At 34.5% G+C, this 18,823-nt stretch overlaps 1 protein-coding gene and 1 long non-coding RNA gene across 3 annotated transcripts in view; one reads left to right on the top strand and one right to left on the bottom strand.

The window, feature by feature from the left end:
• The window catches only part of LOC136039896 (U6 small nuclear RNA (adenine-(43)-N(6))-methyltransferase-like), a 51,907-nt gene extending 44,569 nt beyond the window's left edge, over positions 1–7,338 (top strand). For both annotated transcript variants that reach the window (XM_065723877.1, XM_065723878.1), the window contains exons 5-7: positions 758–1,046; positions 3,616–3,808; positions 6,915–7,338. In XM_065723877.1, the coding sequence (XP_065579949.1) occupies positions 758–1,046; positions 3,616–3,808; positions 6,915–7,261 (829 nt within the window). In that variant the 3' untranslated portion in view covers positions 7,262–7,338. The remainder of the gene's footprint in view (positions 1–757; positions 1,047–3,615; positions 3,809–6,914) is intronic.
• Positions 7,339–18,551: 11,213 nt separating this feature from the next.
• LOC136039899 (uncharacterized) overlaps positions 18,552–18,823 on the bottom strand; it is a 155,850-nt gene continuing 155,578 nt past the window's right edge. Inside the window, exon 4 of the long non-coding RNA XR_010620579.1 lies at positions 18,552–18,668. This is a non-coding gene — a long non-coding RNA (uncharacterized LOC136039899). The remainder of the gene's footprint in view (positions 18,669–18,823) is intronic.

The following is an 18,823-nucleotide window of genomic DNA, read 5'->3' as shown; positions in this document are numbered from 1 at the left end:
TGTTTTGGAATAACAAGAATATTTGGACCATGCATAGACCTGGAGTCGTCTTGATGCTGCTAAATATGAAAAAAGGGAAGGAAAAAGTGTCCGACTTGTCTTTTGTATTTCTTTCTTTTTAACCGATATCCTTTAATTTTAGAAGAAAGTTTAATGACATGAACTCTTGTGGGGTCCTTTGTGGGGCAACTTCGGTATTTCTAATGGTAGATCTTGTAGATTTGTATATATTCCAATCTTTAATGAAAATAAAGAAGATTTTGTTTCGAAACTTGTTATTTCTTGCTGAAATGAAAAGTTGTAGACCTTAAAATCGTTACAGACAAGCACTGGAAGAGCTCAGTGCCAAATATCGGGATAATTGAATGTTGCAAATGTTGAGCAAGTATTTCAAGCCTTCAAATTGACTTCCTGCAAAAAATTATTTACTTGAATTCTTCCCGAGGATGAAGTAGATTTTGCATTGAAAGACCTTTTGAAAGAGTATTTGAACCTTGCAAGGAGGTTATTAGGTTTTAGATCTGGCCCAAAATCTCTTTTTTTTCGAAAGCACCATGATGTGACTAGTTTTCAACTTCTTACATCATCTATTAGAGGTACCATGAGAAGGGTGACTGAATATCCACGCCCTACTAGTGAAGACATTTTCTGTGATATTACTACGTATGGTTTTAAGTGACATTTCTCTTAGTCATTGAGTCCTACTAGCAATTGTAAAACGAACAAATGTAAATTTCTCTGATGTTTATTTTCACAGGATATTCACTACGATGCTAGGTCACAAAGTAAGTGTAAAGCCAGTGAAAAGATTGTGTGAAGCAGCAGGGGCCTCCGTTTGTACAACTGAATTTTGTCAGGGAAGGACAATGCGATGGGGCGTTGCCTGGACTTTTCGTCAAATCCCTTTTGAAAAGTGTCTGGCTGTCAAACGAGAAAAACCAAAACCCCCTATGACATGGGTTGTTCCACAAATCCGTTTCAAAGAAAAGGCTTATACTGTAAAAAACATAGATGCAGCAACGGTGAATATCCTGGATTCACTGAAGGTAACGCTAATTTTATCTAGATGGAGGGTATCTATTGGTAGCCAAAGTGGGTATGACCAATTTAAGTTTTGATTTGAAAGTTGGTAGAAAAACTCCTTAAAAAAGGCCACAAATTTGATGCATAAGGTGAACTTTAGGAGACAAATCTAGTGTTAACTACTGTGCTGTACTTATTTACGCCTTTTAAACATTGAACTTAGTTTAAAATACAACGCTTTAGAAAAAATAAGTTTCTTTATTGTCCATATAACCAATGCTTGCACATTGTAATATTGATTTGAAAATTGGTATTAAAACCGTTAAAAAAGTCCACAAATTTTATAAATAAGGTAAACTTTAGTAGACAAATCTATTTTTAACTACTGTACCGTACTTATTTACGCCTTTTAAACATTGAACTTAGTTAAAAATTGAATGCTTTAGGAAAAATGAGTTTCTTTTTTGTCCGTATACCCAATGCTTGCACATAGTAACGGTGTTGTTCTTCAGTTTTGATTATGAAGGGGATGGGGAGGCTGGGGTTTGAAATGGTATTTCGCAAACGTGCTTGGTTGTTTTTTTTTATTTGTTTTTTTTTTACATGGGGAGTCCTTCCCAATGTACCCTCCCTGTTTGGAATAATGATTTTCTGTTTGCTTCTTTTTCACTGTCACATAATCTCCCTCGTTCATGGTTTCTTAATTATTTTTATATTTTTCCTTATTTTTTTTTCTTTTTGCTTTTTTTCAAACGTTATTTACAGCTAGTGTGGTCTTAGAACATTTTTACAGGAAACAATGTGTTGGGCTTAATCTAAGAGAATCTTATGAGTGGTTCTAGAAATGTAGAATCTTTAGATCTCACCCAAAATTAGCGAATTTTAAGTTCTTGTTTTGTGGGTAAATTTCCTACAAAAAATTATAATGGGATATCCTTTCAAACTTTTTTTTTTTTACCGAAGAAGTTCGAAGTTCGTCATGATCCACAAGGCTTACAAGGATGAAGCCGTTTCTGGAATCAACACGTTCATCGGCCAACACTTTGTCCTTAACTTATTAAAAGTACCCAAAATTTAGATCGTATAAAACTCTGATTATCAGATAAATTCTAATATGATATTAGTTCCTTGAACATTTTGTAGTGAGCAATGATGACTAATAACGGTAATTTCATCCCATAAGCCCGTATTTTGAAAAATTTGACTCATTATGTGTAAATCTTCAGTGAATGATTTTTAAGACTTCTGTCCATTTACTTAGTAAACAACCCCTGTTGAATATTTGTATTACAAATTTTAATACAGACATAGAGATATAAACGTGTCAATTACATGCTTAGATAAGAAATGATACCTGAGTAGCACCTGAAGAGTGGATAAACAAGAAGACAAAACATATATACAGCTCCGAAGTAAAAATGGTAATTCCACTCAAACTTTGCTTATGAGTGTAATTATGAATGCTCTGACTCATGTCTACTTCGGATAATTTTCTTTTACGTAAGTTCAAAGGAATGAAGGAACCACGAGTTTGAAAAATATGACACTGAATCGAAACTCTTTTCTTATGTTTGACCATGAAGAAGTCAAGGTCGAACTGGATTGAATTTGCGAACTTGGAATGAATTTGCAGCTTCTGTATACTTCTATTGGTGAACTACTGCGATAAGAGCCGGTCTGAAGATTACAAACTCTCAGAAATCAAAATTCAATGCTTCACATGTTTTTCTAGGGATGGAAGACAAAATCAGAACATTGTACATATTCTGGAATATAATTATTCTTAATGAGTTTAAGAATTGCTTGAATTGTGAATTTCTTCTGAAACGACTGAACTATGAGTTGTAGATATAGTCGAAGAATTGCTCTAATCAGTGTAACATTCTATGGCAATATTTTCCCCAGATTTGTATTTGGCAACTTTAAAAGTAGTTTGCACCAATTCCAAGGCAAATCAAAAATAACTTTTTTCTCTATCTGCACATACGGCTTTTTTACTTTTGAACTTCTATATTGCGAGGTCATCTTTGGATTTTTTATAAACAACTTCAGAAATCCTTCAACGCCAACTACGATTATCGGAAGCTGAAATGTTTAGGGCATTTTTTTTAGTTTCAGTCTTATATTCTTATTAGTTACTTCAATACACGGTAAGTCCTAAATTTGGTAGAAATCAAACTCCATGTGTGAAACATGTACTTGCCATAATTTGCTCATTTGTTCTTTTTATTTCGGAACATTATCCTCAAATTATCAATAAAAAAAATATGTAATCATTCATTCTTTCGGGATGACCCACAACCCACTTTCAGGGGTAACTTGAATGTATAATATTGTTCATTATATAATTTTATTTATTTTGGATTTATCTGGGAAAACAACTGGTTTCGATTAAAACTTTTCGCAGGAGCTTTAGCGCAGAAGCTTAAGTTAATTTAATGCTTTAATTTTTTCTTCGAATATTCAACCGACTTTCCTGTGTTGGAAGCATGTCAGTGAATTGGGAAACTTGTTGAAAGACCTGTTGTTTCCATAGCTAATTTAACCTCCATTAGTTGCTACACTACTTTAAGCCTTATCTTACATTTACAGATGATGATAGAGCCCATAAGATCCACAAAATACTCGACCATGTACATTGTGAAAGCCAATGAAAATACTTGGGTTCATCAGCGAAGGAGGAGGAGAGAAGAAAAAAGACAAAAAATCGGACAGCAGATTGAGATTAGCAAACAAGTCAGTGTTGAAGCAAATAATTATTGTGAGGAAACAGATACGATTAAAGGTAATTCACATGGGTTATCCAAAAATATAGAAATTTCTTTTGTATGGGAGGGCTTTATGTCTCTATGTTGAAGGCTAATTTTGATCCTTGGATTTACGATACAACCTGGTTCAGCTGTTGAGTAGGTTTTGTATTCCATTTATCATATGACAGCCAAAAAAAGCAATAGAAATCAATAGACTTTAAAAATTACAACTAAATTTTAAAGTAGTTATTAATTCCCCTCCACATATCTAACTATTTACTTGTAGATTTTGTAAACTAAAAATCACGTGAGGGGCCATAGAAGGACTCAGAAGCCGGATTTGGACGAAATGGAAGGAATTGCATTCGATATGTGTATCTTGATTTTGAGAGTGATGGAGCTAAGATGCCAGACCGGGACACAAAGAGGGGATTAATAATTAATGGCATATAATAATATATGCAAATATATTATTAATATATTATTACATAATTATTAATATATTATTTATATATTATTATTGTTATTATTATTATTATTATTAATTATTATAATATATTATTATTATTGTATAATTATTAATATATTATTATATATATTATTAATATCTTAATATATTATTAATATATAATAATATATTAATATAATAATTGATAATTAATGGAGTAACAAAACACATAATTAAAAGTTGCCAACGATCAACCTTCATTTCTTGTGTGTGGCTCTGAAAATTAACAAACTCGTTTATTTCTGTAATATCTAGGAATACTATTTTTACCTATTAGAAAGAATGATCTGCTCAATAAACATACATATAAGGCGATTCTACATTCAGGATTTTTAATAGTTCGCAGTTTCTTTTCAGCCTGTATATCTTTAGAAACTGCTCAGCAACCATTTTCTGATATAGAACAAATAAGGGGGATTTGAAAGCGAAGAAATAAGAAGGGCTTGAAAGAGAAAAATAAGGAGGCTATAAAAAGAAAGAAATAAGGGGGACTTGAAAGATAAGAAATAAGAGGGGCCTTAAATAAATCGCCTTGAAAACCTTTCAAATGATGATTCTCTAACTTTTTTTTATACCCTCCCTCTTCCTGATAAATATCTAGAGGGATGTACGTTTTTTAAGAATAATTATTATTTTCGAGGCAATGTTATACGAATTTTAACTGTAAAAAAGGGAGTTTCAAGTAGTAGCCTCTTTCACATTTAAAAGAACCTTGGATCTAACAACTCGTAGTAAAAACTGTAAGTACAAAGCCACCCTTGTCAACGGAAATCGAAGCTATAAAAACCTCAATTTTAGTGGCAATATTCAACATCAAAACATGTTATTATATTGATTCTAATTATTCAAAAAAGTATTGATTTTGTAGTCCCCGACCATTGATATTACAACTTGAACAGTTGATATAATTTTAGAAACAGGAATTGAATTTCAATTCGAGGAAAGTTTACTTCAATGGGAATCGGCAATATACAACAGATTTTAAGCTGTTTGATGAACCTAAAGCTACTATATACAAAGAATCTGTGAAGTGTTTCCTTTATTTCTTAAGAATTGAATGAGTTAAGTATTCACGTTACTACGAAAACCATATATATATATATATATATATATATATATATATATATATATATATATATATATATATATATATATATATATATATATATATATATATATATATATATATATATATATATATATATATATATATATATATATATATATATATATATATATATATATATATATATATATGTGTGTATTTCTTTTTGCTTCAATTTCGTTCAATATTACCCCATGCCCTTTGCTTTAGCTGTTCGGATTGGTCTTGTCATGTTTGATGAGCCGGGTTGTTGGACAAAAATTTCTTCATGTTTTGCAAAGGAGGTATCATTTTTAAAATTTTTAATTTACTTTTTTCCTGTCTTCCTCTTGAATCATTGACGACAATTATAAATTTATGCTTTTTTTTGTGATTTTTCGAAAGATTTGTCTGTTTACCAATCAAAGGTAGAACATGCTCTCTTGTAATGCTTTGGGTAACTACTACTCTTAAATATCAGCAAAGAATAGTTAGTATTTCCTTCTTTAACGTATTTAGTACCAGTTCTCAGCAAGTCTTTGTTTTTGGGATATCTTTATGCTATCCAAGTGTATTTTCAATCATTTTATTATATATTCCTCGAAGTTTTAAATACATCATACTCTTAAAATATGGGTTTTGTAGTTCGACGTTGCCAATCAACAAAGCTATCGGTTATCAAAAGGGCTCCGGAGCATCAATATCTTTATATCATATTAATAAAACGAATAATATTCTTATATCGATGCGCCAAAAATTGAGTCACCTTCCAACAACCCTTCCGAGATGATTTTTTTTTCTGGGGGCTCTAGTCTGACCCTCGAATCTTCTCCCTAAATTTGAACACTTATCAGTCATCATATACTTTTAGAACTATGTACTTTCTTTTCCTGTTTATAGCACCAAAGTATGTGATTATGAAGGCACGTACATAAGCTATTCTTTGCTCTTTTTTATGTGTGTTATGAATTCAAAAAAATTAAGCTATTTAGTTATCGTATTTCTCTATCTCACGTTTTAAAATCTGGGTATTTCTGAATATCTGGAAGAACATACTATTCATTTATATTAACCAATAAAGGGGGGTAGAATTCTATCAGGGTAGCTAAGACCGAGTTGAACCTAGATAAAAAAAACGGTTTTAATATTTTATGAATTATTGGGCCTTTTGAGTAGGGGATGGCTTTGCTACCAGGTCCTTCACAAAACACAGTTTTTGTGCTAAAATATGAAGCTCATTTTCAATGTTGAAGGTGCAACATTTTTTTAGTTTTTTATTTTGAGGGTAATTCCATGGCAAGCCAATCTAACATCTTTCTGTACGTATGTTCTTACAGCACCCTTGTGATAGCACAGTGTATAAAGTAGTGCCTGAAAACCTTGCCTTTCTCAAGGCCTTATCCTCGAGGAGTGGCTACCTTTATTGCCAAGAAACTAACATGCATCTGAGCTGTGTTTGATCTCAGGCAGCTCTGGCCTTTGATGAGTCGTGATTAGTTGGAGTATATCTTAGGAGTAAAACTGGTCTCATAATTATAATTTTTTTCAGTTTCAGCAGAGTCTAATATCTGTGAAGTAATGGACACTGAAACTGGATTTTGTGATTCATCATCTCCTGCTGAAAGCTCTAACTTCCAACGTAAAAGATATTTAGAACTAGAAACAGTTGATGAGCTAGACTCGAAGCGAATAAAAGGTGATGATAGTTTCAACTATTCTGATGAACTTGAACTAGAACCAACTCACTTAGTTCAATTCAAATTATCTGTTCAAAAGACAAGGTGTGACATAGTTTTATCCGTGACATGGATTGATGGCACTGGGGGTATTGATGCAATGAACCAAGTTCTTGTTTACTTAAAGCGTGAACTGACGAAAAACTCCAATAAGCAATAAGTTTTTATGTATTTTGCTGTTTTTCTTTTTTTTTTTTTTTATTTCTCCTTTTTATTTAAATAAACCTTTTGTTCATATTCGTAGAAAAAACATAACAAGACAAAGGGATATGTTAGAGACAGAGCGTCTAGATGTCAATCCTTACTTGTCTGATTTCCTATAAAGTTCAAGGTGCTATCATAGTTTAATGTATAACGTTCTAAAAAAAATTGTAAAATTAATAATTGGGCTCGTCAAATTACTTACAGTAAATCATTTAGTTACACCCTGTCAGTTCTGATAATGGATGCAGATTAGTAGTACCCGCTATAGAAGTAGTAGCTTTACTGCTAGTAGGGGTAGTACTAGTAATAGTGTGCAAATATTGTCTTTTGGTCAATTGATCATTTCCTGAAAGTTTGAAATTAATATACTCAATCATTCCTGAGTTATGATCTTTTGACAACCCATATATGCATGACATGCTTTGATTCTCTTCAACACTACCTTCAACATTCCTTGTAAGACACACCTTGAAGCCCTTCGTATTTTGGTGAAGTAGTAGGCAAACTTGCATACCTTTTCTTGATGACGTATACTATATGTAAACAGTGATCAAATTGCCTAATATAGCCCTTGCCCTGAGACCTTTGCGGGGGGGGGGCAGGTTAACATCCCCAAACGCATAGTTTTTAACGTTTCAACAATGCTGAGGAAAAAAAATGTCTCAAAACTTTGTTTGGATGTTTGTTTTGGGAAATGATAGGCGTTGGGGTAGGGGGCTGGGGGGGTTGTTGCTCTCAAATCACTTTTGACTCTTAAAAAGGGACTGTAGTTTCCAATTTCAAATCAAATGAGCCCCGTCTGAAGTTTATACGACAAGCCATTCCAAATAAAACTTATATGTCCCCAGGGCATAACTTACAGCCCTTTTCCCAGGGCTCTAAGGGGCTGTAACAACCCTGGAGGCCTTGTTATATCTTCTTTAGACTATACGTTTTTAAAATGGATGTCTCACAATTTCAATCGGATGGGTTTTATGAAACTAGGGGTAGTTAAGATGGGGGAAGGGGGGCTAGTTGACCTTTACCACTTTTGACTCTTAAAATGGAACTACAACTTTCAATTTTCAACTAAATGAGTCACCTCTAAAGTTTATACAACCTGTTCCCCCAGGGCATATTATACATCTGTTCCATAAAAACCTTAAATGCCCCCGGGGCATAACTTGCAACACTTGACCCCATGCTCTTTTGATTTGTAACAACCCCAAAACCCTTGTTATATCATCTTTGAACTATTGAGAATAAAATGGCTATCTGAAAATTTTTATTGAATGCATTTCGAGAATACACGGCTTGTGGGGGGGGGGGTAGCTGCCCTCTGACCACTGACTTAATAAGAGCGCTAAAACTTCTGATTAACAATCCAATGAGACCCCTCTGAACTATATACGACCACTCCTTTCTACATAAACCTATATGCCCCAAGGGCATAACTTACAACCCTTGCCTTGAGGCTGTGGGGTGGTTGTCATCCTGAAAGACACTATTTCCGGACCCTTCAACTACGCTGAACAAAATTGCTATCTCAAAGTTTTGATTGGATGTGCTTGGGGTAATTATGGGTACTGAAGGGGGGGAGAGGTTGCTTGCTCTCAAATCACTTTTGACTCTTAAAAAGGGCACTATAACTTCCAATTTCAAATCAAATAATTCTTGCCCTGTTGGCTATGGGGTTGGGTGGTGTTCCTCAAAGACACAATTTCCAGATTTTTCAATTATGATGAACAAAATGGGTATATCAAAATTTTGAATGGATGTGTTTGGGGAAATGATGGACGTCGGGAGGGTGTTGGTTGTCCTCCAGTCATTTTTGAGTGTTAATAGGGCACTAAAGATTTCAATCGAATGAGCTCTTTTCGAAGTTTCTATGACAACTCCTTCTATATGAAGTGCCCTGGTCTAAAGAAAAATGATAATACATTGTGCCAACATCGTTCTTTACTTAGCCAGTAAACCCTATTTAGGTATAGGGTTTTGCAAACCATATTCCTTTTTCTTTTGCTACTCATTAGGCTTCTTCTTTTACAATTTGGTGCACTCCTGTAGCACCATAGCCATAAAAAAAATCATCCAATCTTTATCATTTTATCATATCCTTCTTTTACCTTTCCTTACCTACAGGGACCCTCACCATGCTTTTTGGATCGGAGAACTAGTGCCTTTTTTCTTTAATATTTCCAGACCTAAAGGGGGCTTCCCCCGTCACTATTTCAGGCACTTTTGACAGCAAATTCTGTTTGTTTTTCTTTTACTCGTCATTAGTCTTATTTTGTGTTTTTTTTTTTTAATATAGACATTACCCCCGACTAATAAAGACATTACCACCGACTAATATAGACATTACTGCCGACTAATATAGACATTATCCCCGACTAATATAGACATTACCCCGGACTAATATAAACATTAACGCAAATCTAACATAGACAAGTAATGTCTATATTAGTCGGGGGTGATGTCTATATTAGTCGGGGTAATGTCTATATTAGTCAGGGATAATGTCTATATTAAAAAGAAAAGCAAACAGAATTTGGTGTCCAAAAGTGCCTGAAATAGAGTGACGGGGGAAGCCCCCTTTAGGTCTGGAAATATTAAGAGGGCAATAGTTCACCAAAAAGCATGGCTGAGGGTCACTGTAGGTAAGGAAAGGTAAAAGAAGGAGATGATAAAATGATAAGGATTGGATGATTTTTTTATGACCATGGTGCTACAGGAGTGCACCAAATTGTAAAAGAAGAAGCCTAATGAGTAGCAAAAGAAAAATAAATTATGCCAGGGGGATACAAGGTTCTAATGGAATGAGTGGCCGTATGAACTTTGGATAGAGCTCATTTGAATGGAAATTGGAAACTATAGAGCTCTTTTTAAGATTCAAAAGTAAAATGAGGGCAACCAGCCCCCCCCCCCGTCTGCCACGCCCATCATTCTCCAAAAAAATATCCGATTAAAATTTTCAGGGATCTATTTTCTTCACAATTGTTAAAAGATCCAGTAATTATGTTTTTGGGGATATCGACCCTCACAAGGGCAACGGCTGTAAGTTAGATAATTCTTCACTGTGTGCATATAGTATATGTTATTGAGAAAGGTATGCATGTTTGACCTGTACTTTCCAAAAGACAAAGGGCATTCTGGTGAGCCTTTCAGGGAAATGTCATTAAAGCTTTCAAAGGAGCTAATTCGATTCTAGATTGAAAGTTCTAGTGCCGTTTTTCCGAGTAAAAATAGATTGGAGGTCAAGTAGTCCTTCTCCAAAGTCCATTCATTTTCTAAACACAGCCCGTTAAAATGTTGAGACAGCCATCTTGTTCAGCATAGTTGAACAGTTCTAATAACGGTCCACATTTATGCCATTTGCCCATTAGGTTTTAAAACTAAATTTTGGTTTAAATCTCGATCAATAGGCACTGAGTGTATGGTTGCCAATGAGTAACCTTCGCAATTTATCGAGAACGACTGGGGGTATTGAGCTGAAACTTTCGGGGCTGCTACTATTACTACTTCTGCTCTTACAATTTAAATAAATCAAAAGATTTTAAGTGCACCCAGGCTGCTAAAGAGCATAGACAGAGTTTTTCAGGAATGACATTAAGTTTTATTTTTCAGGTCGACTTGAGAGGTCTAAAAGTAAATTAAACTATACTATATGGCTCAAGATAAGAAATTGCTGAAAAACTTTCTCCAAACACAAAGAGCAAGCGAAACTAAGTTCATATAGTAAAAAATCGAAAAGATATAAAACATTATTATTTTTTCCATGAAAAAGATTATGTCAATAAAAAATGAACAGATACTTTAAAAAATTCCACAAAACACGTTTTCCCAAAAAATTAAAGAACTCCATTTAGTCAAAAATGAGCAGAAATACAGTCAATTAATCAACCATATATAAAACTACCACAAATTACCATCAATACATAAATGAAGCTGAAAACGAACAGAAACTACAATAAATGACAAGTCAAACTCGAAACGAGCAAAAATTAACATGAGTAGGGCTGATAACCCCTATATCTTCTCAGGTCCAGAAGATAACTTGCACTTTACTGAAAACAAAAAACACTTTAAACGTTTTCACATTTATTTTTTACTTTGATCAATAAAAAAATTAAAAGTTTAAGGAATAAATATCAGTCCATGTATATTAAACTGACAATCCACGGTCATTTGTTTTATTCTTCAGTAAAGTGCAAGTTATGTTCTGGTTCTCAGAAGGCATGGGAGTTATGAGCCCTACTCATGTTAATTTTTGCTCGTTTCGAGTTTGACTTGATCATTTGCGCTTTACTAAAAAAAGAAAACAAATGACCGTGGATTGTCGGTTAAATTGACATATACTGACATTTCTTCGTTAAGGTATTGATAATTTTTCATTTATGAAAGTAAGAAAAGTGAAAACATTTTAAACGTATTTTTCTTTTTCAGCAAACCGCAAATAACTTGCACTTTACTGAAAACAAAAAACACTTTAAACGTTTTCACATTTATTTTTTACTTTGATCAATAAAAAAATTAAAAGTTTAAGGAATAAATATCAGTCCATGTATATTAAACTGACAATCCACGGTCATTTGTTTTATTCTTCAGTAAAGTGCAAGTTATGTTCTGGTTCTCAGAAGGCATGGGAGTTATGAGCCCTACTCATGTTAATTTTTCCTCGTTTCGAGTTTGACTTGATCATTTGCGCTTTACTAAAAAAAGAAAACAAATGACCGTGGATTGTCGGTTAAATTGACATATACTGACATTTCTTCGTTAAGGTATTGATAATTTTTCATTTATGAAAGTAAGAAAAGTGAAAACATTTTAAACGTATTTTTCTTTTTCAGCAAACCGCAAATTGTGTTCTGGTCTTTAGAAGGTATAGGGCTTATCAGCCATACTCGTGTTAATTTTTCCTCGTTTTGAGTTTGACTTGGCTACTTACTGTAATTTCTGTTCGTTTTTAGTTCTATTTGCTTATTGATAGTAATTTCTAGTAATTTTACGCTTTTAAGATTATTTGACTTTATTTTTGCTCATTTTTGGCTTAACGGAGCTTTTTACTTTTCTTTGAAGAACTCGTCTTGTGAGAAATTTTTGAAAATTAATATCTGTTCGTTTTTTATTGACATAGTCTTATTCTTGAAAAATATTGTATATCTTTTCAGTTTTCTTCTATAAGGATCCATAGTACGGGTTGCTGTTTGTATGTTGGAGAAACTTTTTCAATTTTTTTTAATCCTGGCACGAGCAGTATTTTTTATTTTAATTTTATAGCTTCTGAAGTTGACCTGAAAAATAAAACTTAATATAATTCCCAAAAGATTCTATCTATGCTCTTTGTCAACTTTGACACACTTATACTCTTTCATTTATTTAAGTTGTAAGAGCAGAAGTAGTAATAGTATTATGCCCTAATATCCCTAAAGACATAGTACCCCTAATATCCATAGACTTAGTATCCCTTATATCCCTAAAGACCGTTCTACTATGCTTAACAAAATGGCTGTCTCAAAACTATGACTGGATGCGTTTGGAAATTAAATGGGCTTGAGAGAAGGGCTGCTTGCCCTCCGATCTTTTTTTACTCTTAAGAAGGGAACCAGATACTCACGCTGTAATTGGCGTGCAAGGGGGGGGGGGCCTCCCCCCTTCATATATCTAGTAAAAACATTTTAAACAATTAAAAACAAAGCGAGAACATTTTAAATATGTTTTCTTTTTAATAAGTGTAAATTATGTTCTGGTTTTGAGAAGGCATGGGGTTTGTCAGCCCTACTCATGTTAATTTTTATTCGTTTGGAGTTTGACTCGGTTATTTATTGTATGATTTAAATAGTCAAATACGTTTGAAATTTTTAACTCTTTTAACTTTAATAAATTAAAGATTATTAAAATTTTAAGGAATATACATATATCGGCATATGTATGCTAAACTGACAATACCACAGCCATTTCTTTCCATTCAAGTGCAAATTATGTTCTGGTCTTGAGAAGGTGTGGTGGTTGTCAAAGACTTAATTTCCATACCTTTCAACTACATGGAACAAAATGGATATCTGAATATTTTGACTAGAAATGATTTGGGAATTCATGAGCGTGGGGGGCTTTTTGCCGTCAAATTACTTTTGACTAATAAAAAGTTCACTAGCCTTTCCAATTTCCAATCGAATGAGCCTTTTTCGGAATTTCTACGACAACAAATGGACATCTCAAAATTTCTATTAGATACATTACGGGAAAACAAGAGGTTTGGAGGGGTGGGAGCTATCCACCCTCCCATTACTCTGAATCTTAAAAAGAGCGCTAGAACTTCTGATTACCGATCCAACGAGCCCCCTCCGAAGTTTATGTCATCCTCCTTTCTATATACATACCTTATATGTCCCCAGGGTATAAATTACCTTGCCCTTAGGGCTGTTGGGGGGGAGTGGGTTTGTCATCCTAAAAGACATAATATCCGCTCCTTTCAATTACATTGAAGAAAATGGCTATCTCAAAATTTTGATTGGATGTGCTTGGGGAAATGGTGGGCGACGGAGGGGATTTAGTTGCCCTCCAACCACTTTTGACAATTAAAAAGGGTACTTGCCCTTTCAATTTCCAATTGAATAAGCTGTTTTTGAAGTATCTACGAAAACAAATGACCATTTCAATGTTTCTATCAGATGCTTTTCACGAAAATACGAGGGGTGGTTTGGAGTAGTCCTCTGAGTCTTAAAAATGGCACTAGAACTTATGATTACAAGTCCACTGAGGCTCCTCCGTAGTTTATACGATCACCCTTTCTATACATACCTTACATGCTCCCAGGGGATAAGTGACAACTCTTGCCCTGAGGGCTGTGGGGAAGCGTCGCCATCCTCAAAGACATAATTTCCTGAACTTTCAATTACATTGAACAAAATGGCAATCTCAAAATTTTATTGGATGTGTTTGGGGAAATGGTGGGCGTGGAAGGGGGTTAGCTGCCCTCCAATCACTTTCGACTATTAAAAAGGGTAATAGCCCTTTCAACTTCCAATCGAATGAGCTGTTTTCGAAGTTTCTACAACAAAAATGGCTATCTCAAAATTAAAATCATATATTTTCGGAACAATACGAGGTTGGGGGGGTATGCACCCTCCGATCACTCTGAGTCTTAAAAAGGGCACTGGAACTTCTGATTAAAGTCCAATGAGCCTCGTCCGAAATTTATATGATCTCCCTTTTTATACATACCTCATATGCTCCCAGGGGAAAACTTACAACTCTTACCCTGAGGGCTGTGGGTGGGCGGGGGGTTGCCATCCTCAAAGACATAATTTCCTGACCTTTCAATTACATTGAACAAAAGTGCAATCTTAAATTTTTATTGGATGTATTTGGGAAAAGGGTTGGCGTGGAAGGGGGTTATTTGCTCTCCAATTACTTTTGACTATTAAAAAGGACACTGGGCCTTTCAATTTGCAATCGAATGAGCTGTTTTCGAAGTTTCTACGACAAAAATGGCCACCTTAAACTTAAAATCAGATGCATTTCAGGAAAATACGAGGTGTAGGGGGGAGGAGTATCCACCCTCCGATCACTCTGAATCTTAAAAAAAAACAATAGAGCTTCTAATTACCAATCCATTGTGCCCCCTCCAAAGGGTATACGATCACCCTTTCTATATATAACCTATATGCCCCTAGGGCATAACTTACAACCCTTCTACTGAGGGCTGTAGGTCGTTGTCATCCTCAAAGACAAAATTTTCATACCTTTCAATTACGTTGAACAAAAAAAAGCATCTCCGATTTTTATTGGATGTTTTTGGGGAAATGATGGGCTTGGGAGGGGGATTAGTTGCCCTATAATCACTTTCGATTATTAAAATTGATACTGGCTCTTTCAATTTCCAATCAAATGAGCTGTTTTTGAATTTTTTTTTTGACAACGAATGGCCATCTCAAAGTTTCCGTCAGATGCATTTCAGGAAAGTACGAGGTGTGATAAAAGGGCACTAGACCTTTTAATTTTCAATCGAGTGAGCTCTTTTCGAAGTTTCTACGACAACAAATGACCATCTAAAAATTTCTATCAGATGCATTTCGGGAAAATAGGAAGTGGGTGGGGGAGGGTTTCCACCCTCTGGTCACTCTGAATCTCAAATGGGGCACTTAACTTCTGATTTGCAATCCAATGAGCCCCTTCCTACGATAAAGTTTATACGATAACCCTTTCTATATAAACCTTAAACGCCCCAGGGGATAGCTTACAACCCTTGTCCTTGGCTCTGGGGGGTTGTCACCCTCAGAGACATAATTTCCAGATTTTTCAACTACGTTAAAAAAATGACTACCTCAAAATTTTGATTGAATGCGTTGGGAAAATGGTGGGCACGGAAGGGGGGGGAGTAGTTTCCCTCCGATCACTTTCGACTATTAAAAAGGGCACCAGTCCTTTAAATTTCCAACCGAATGTGCCCTTTTAGAATTTTCTACGGACACTCCTTAGAAACAAAGTGCCCTGGTCTAAAGAAAAAAAAATATAAAAAAGAAAAAATTATGCATTGTGGCCACATCGGTCTTTGCTTAGGCAGCACTTTGCGCTGCCTAAGATTTTTGTTAGCTTTGAGTTTCATTTTTTTATTGGTGGTGATTTGTGGAAGTTTTATGCTTGGCAGATTAATTGACTCTATTTCTGCTCATTTTTGCCCTAATGGAGCTCTTTACTTTTATTTGAAAAACGTATTTTGTGGAAAAAGTTTTTTTTAATTAATCTAATTATAAGGAGATGTTGGCCACTGAGCTTTGCGAGAAAACAAATATTAATTATTAATTACTTATAACTGACTCTAGACAACACTTATACATGTTAATCGACTCTGGACAACAACGGTACAGGGTATAATATCCCAACAGATTAAAGATACGACACGCAACTTACCACTATAATAAATATATAAACTTACATCAAATCAATGAAGTTCAAATTCTGACAATGACCAGAGGTCAAAGATATTTCAGAAAAAAAAGGCAACAGGCAACTGTTGCTTATATTCATACGCATAACCACGTATCTTATTTTAAAACAGAGTTGTGGGCATTTCTCAATTTCAAATTTCCACCTCTATATCTTATAGCTTCAGTTAATCTGGTGATTGCGAAATTATTCATATACGAAATAATTTCTGTTCTTCATAAGTTTTAATGTTGCTCCTTACTTTCAGTTAAAAAATGTATTTTGATTCAATTTCTGAACGTTTTTCAACTTATGAAGGTTCAAATTTGGCTCACCGTACGTAAGAAATTAAAAAAATTGTATCAATTTTGGCAGATTTATTCCGCATTTGAAGCCCCTCTTCAATACTTTTCTCTTTACGATAAGACTGCTAGCCCTTATTAAAAAAAGCTTCCTATTCTAATTAAACGGTCCCCGTGTTTCAGAAGACCCTCTTAAAAATTGGGACAAGCAGTCAAACTTTAGCGTAAAGAGCAAGGTATTTAGGAGGGGGCTATTCTTCATATATGGATTAATTTCTGTTCGTTTTTTGAATAATGGAAGTAAATCTAGCTCACCCTTTATTAAATATAACTTCATCAAACGTAGTCCCCCCCCATCAAATTCCCTCCAGACAGTTCCATCCTCGCTGAGAATCGCCCTCCCTGTAAAATGGACTGCAGACGATACAGCCTGAAAAATTATTCTTGGCATTCTATTATTTGAATGAGACTTTAATCTCTAATCGTTTTCTCGATCACTCCAGAAATGCTCCCTTTTATTGAAATTATTTCCCGGAAATCTAAACATGCGAAGAAAAGACCCCTGGATAATTCTTTCGAAACATCTCCGCATGAAAAATTTGACAAAGAGAACGGAGAACAATTAAAAAGAATTTAATATATTTATTCTATCAAATCCCCTCGTTGTAGCATTTCACCTGAAATATTCCCTCCCCCAGAAACTTCCCTCCCTAAGGAAGATTCTCCCAACCGAATACACCCAAAGCACCCCCCTCCCAAAAAAAAAATTCTGGATACATCCCAATAGCCAATTCTATACGTAAACAATATGGAAATTTCATAACTTACCTCTCCCCACAGACTGTGGGGGGTCATTTTACACCTAAGGACATAATTTTATGATCTTTCATTTATACTGAACAAAATGCCTACCTAAGAAATTTTGGGGAAAAATTGACGTGGAAGTGGACCCAGTTGCCCTCCAAACTATTTGGTCATATAAAAAAGGTACTAGAAACTTTTAATTTCCGTTCAAATGTACCCTCTTCCGATATTCTAAGACCATTATTACAATACAATCACCCCTGGGGAAAAAACAACAAAAACCAATAAACACTCATCCGTAATCTGTCTTCTGGTAGAAATATTAAAATTTTGCATTTTTGCAGACAAGAGCTTGAAGATTCTATAATAAGGTTCTTTGGTACAGTGAATGTCATGGTTTGATTTTCATTAGTATTCTTTTATTTTTAGAGGATGTCCCTTCCTATTTTGAAAATCAGGCAAATATTCTCAGGCTCGTAACTTTTGATGAGTAACAATAAACTTGATAAATCTTGTATATTTTGAATCAGCATAATAAGCTGATTCTTTCGATGTATCTATTCATATTTAAATTCCGTTTTTTAGAGTTTCGGATGCTATTCAGCCGAATTGCTCCTTATTTACAATTCGTTACCACGAATTGTTTGATTGCGTCTATTTATTCATTTTAATGAAATCAAATCCTGACTGGATTTTTGAGCTTACCACAATTTTAATGGCACTCTAGAATTCTTCGAATTATTAAACATTACATTAAGCCTATTTGCGCTATCCGATCTGTTGCTAGAGCAGACAATCAATTCTCAAAGCTGACTAACATAAAAAAACATTATTGTGAAACTGTCTGAAATTTAAAACTGTTGACCCCTAAGGCATGTAAAGCAGAGGGTTCCTTGGAGTGCTGCATCGGTTGGTGAGTGGCAGATATCACCTGTGCTATCGAGCAAACTCTCGAAGTGTCATTGTAAGGCCGAAGTTGACACTGAGCCTAAGAAAATGAACTTCTGATTTGTTGTAGATACTAGTATAGTACAAAAATATTTTAAATATGTGACAGAAATTTCTTTTATTTGTTTTAGCACTGCTTATTAGAAAGTCTTTTATATCATTTTTGTTTTATATAGGAAAAGGAACTGATAGCGGGACGAGCGGAAAAATGTTTATAGCACAGGCAAAATGTATTATTTTATTTAAAGCCTTGCCTTCATTATAAATTTTTCAGGTGAAGTCAGCCAAGTAAAATAAGTTTTATTCCACCAAAAAACATACTTTTCTGAACAAAAGCCACTTCAAATGCACTTGATTTGCCTTTTTTGAGCCTTAAAAAGCATCATTGGACACTCAGTCTGCCTGAAAAAGTACAAAGGCACGATTGACTACACTTTAAAAAGCTACATAATGAATGCATGACCCAATACAGACGTCCAACTTAATTTTGTGGTACCAATCAATTTAGTGCTTGTGGTCGTTTATCTTTAGATTATCAAGTTTAAAGTGTTCTATTT

Source organism: Artemia franciscana, chromosome 20, assembly GCF_032884065.1.
Source record: "Artemia franciscana chromosome 20, ASM3288406v1, whole genome shotgun sequence".
In the NCBI taxonomy this organism is placed as follows: domain Eukaryota; kingdom Metazoa; phylum Arthropoda; class Branchiopoda; order Anostraca; family Artemiidae; genus Artemia; species Artemia franciscana.
Note: the sequence above shows the minus strand (reverse complement) of the source record. Positions and strands in the feature narration are given on the sequence as shown.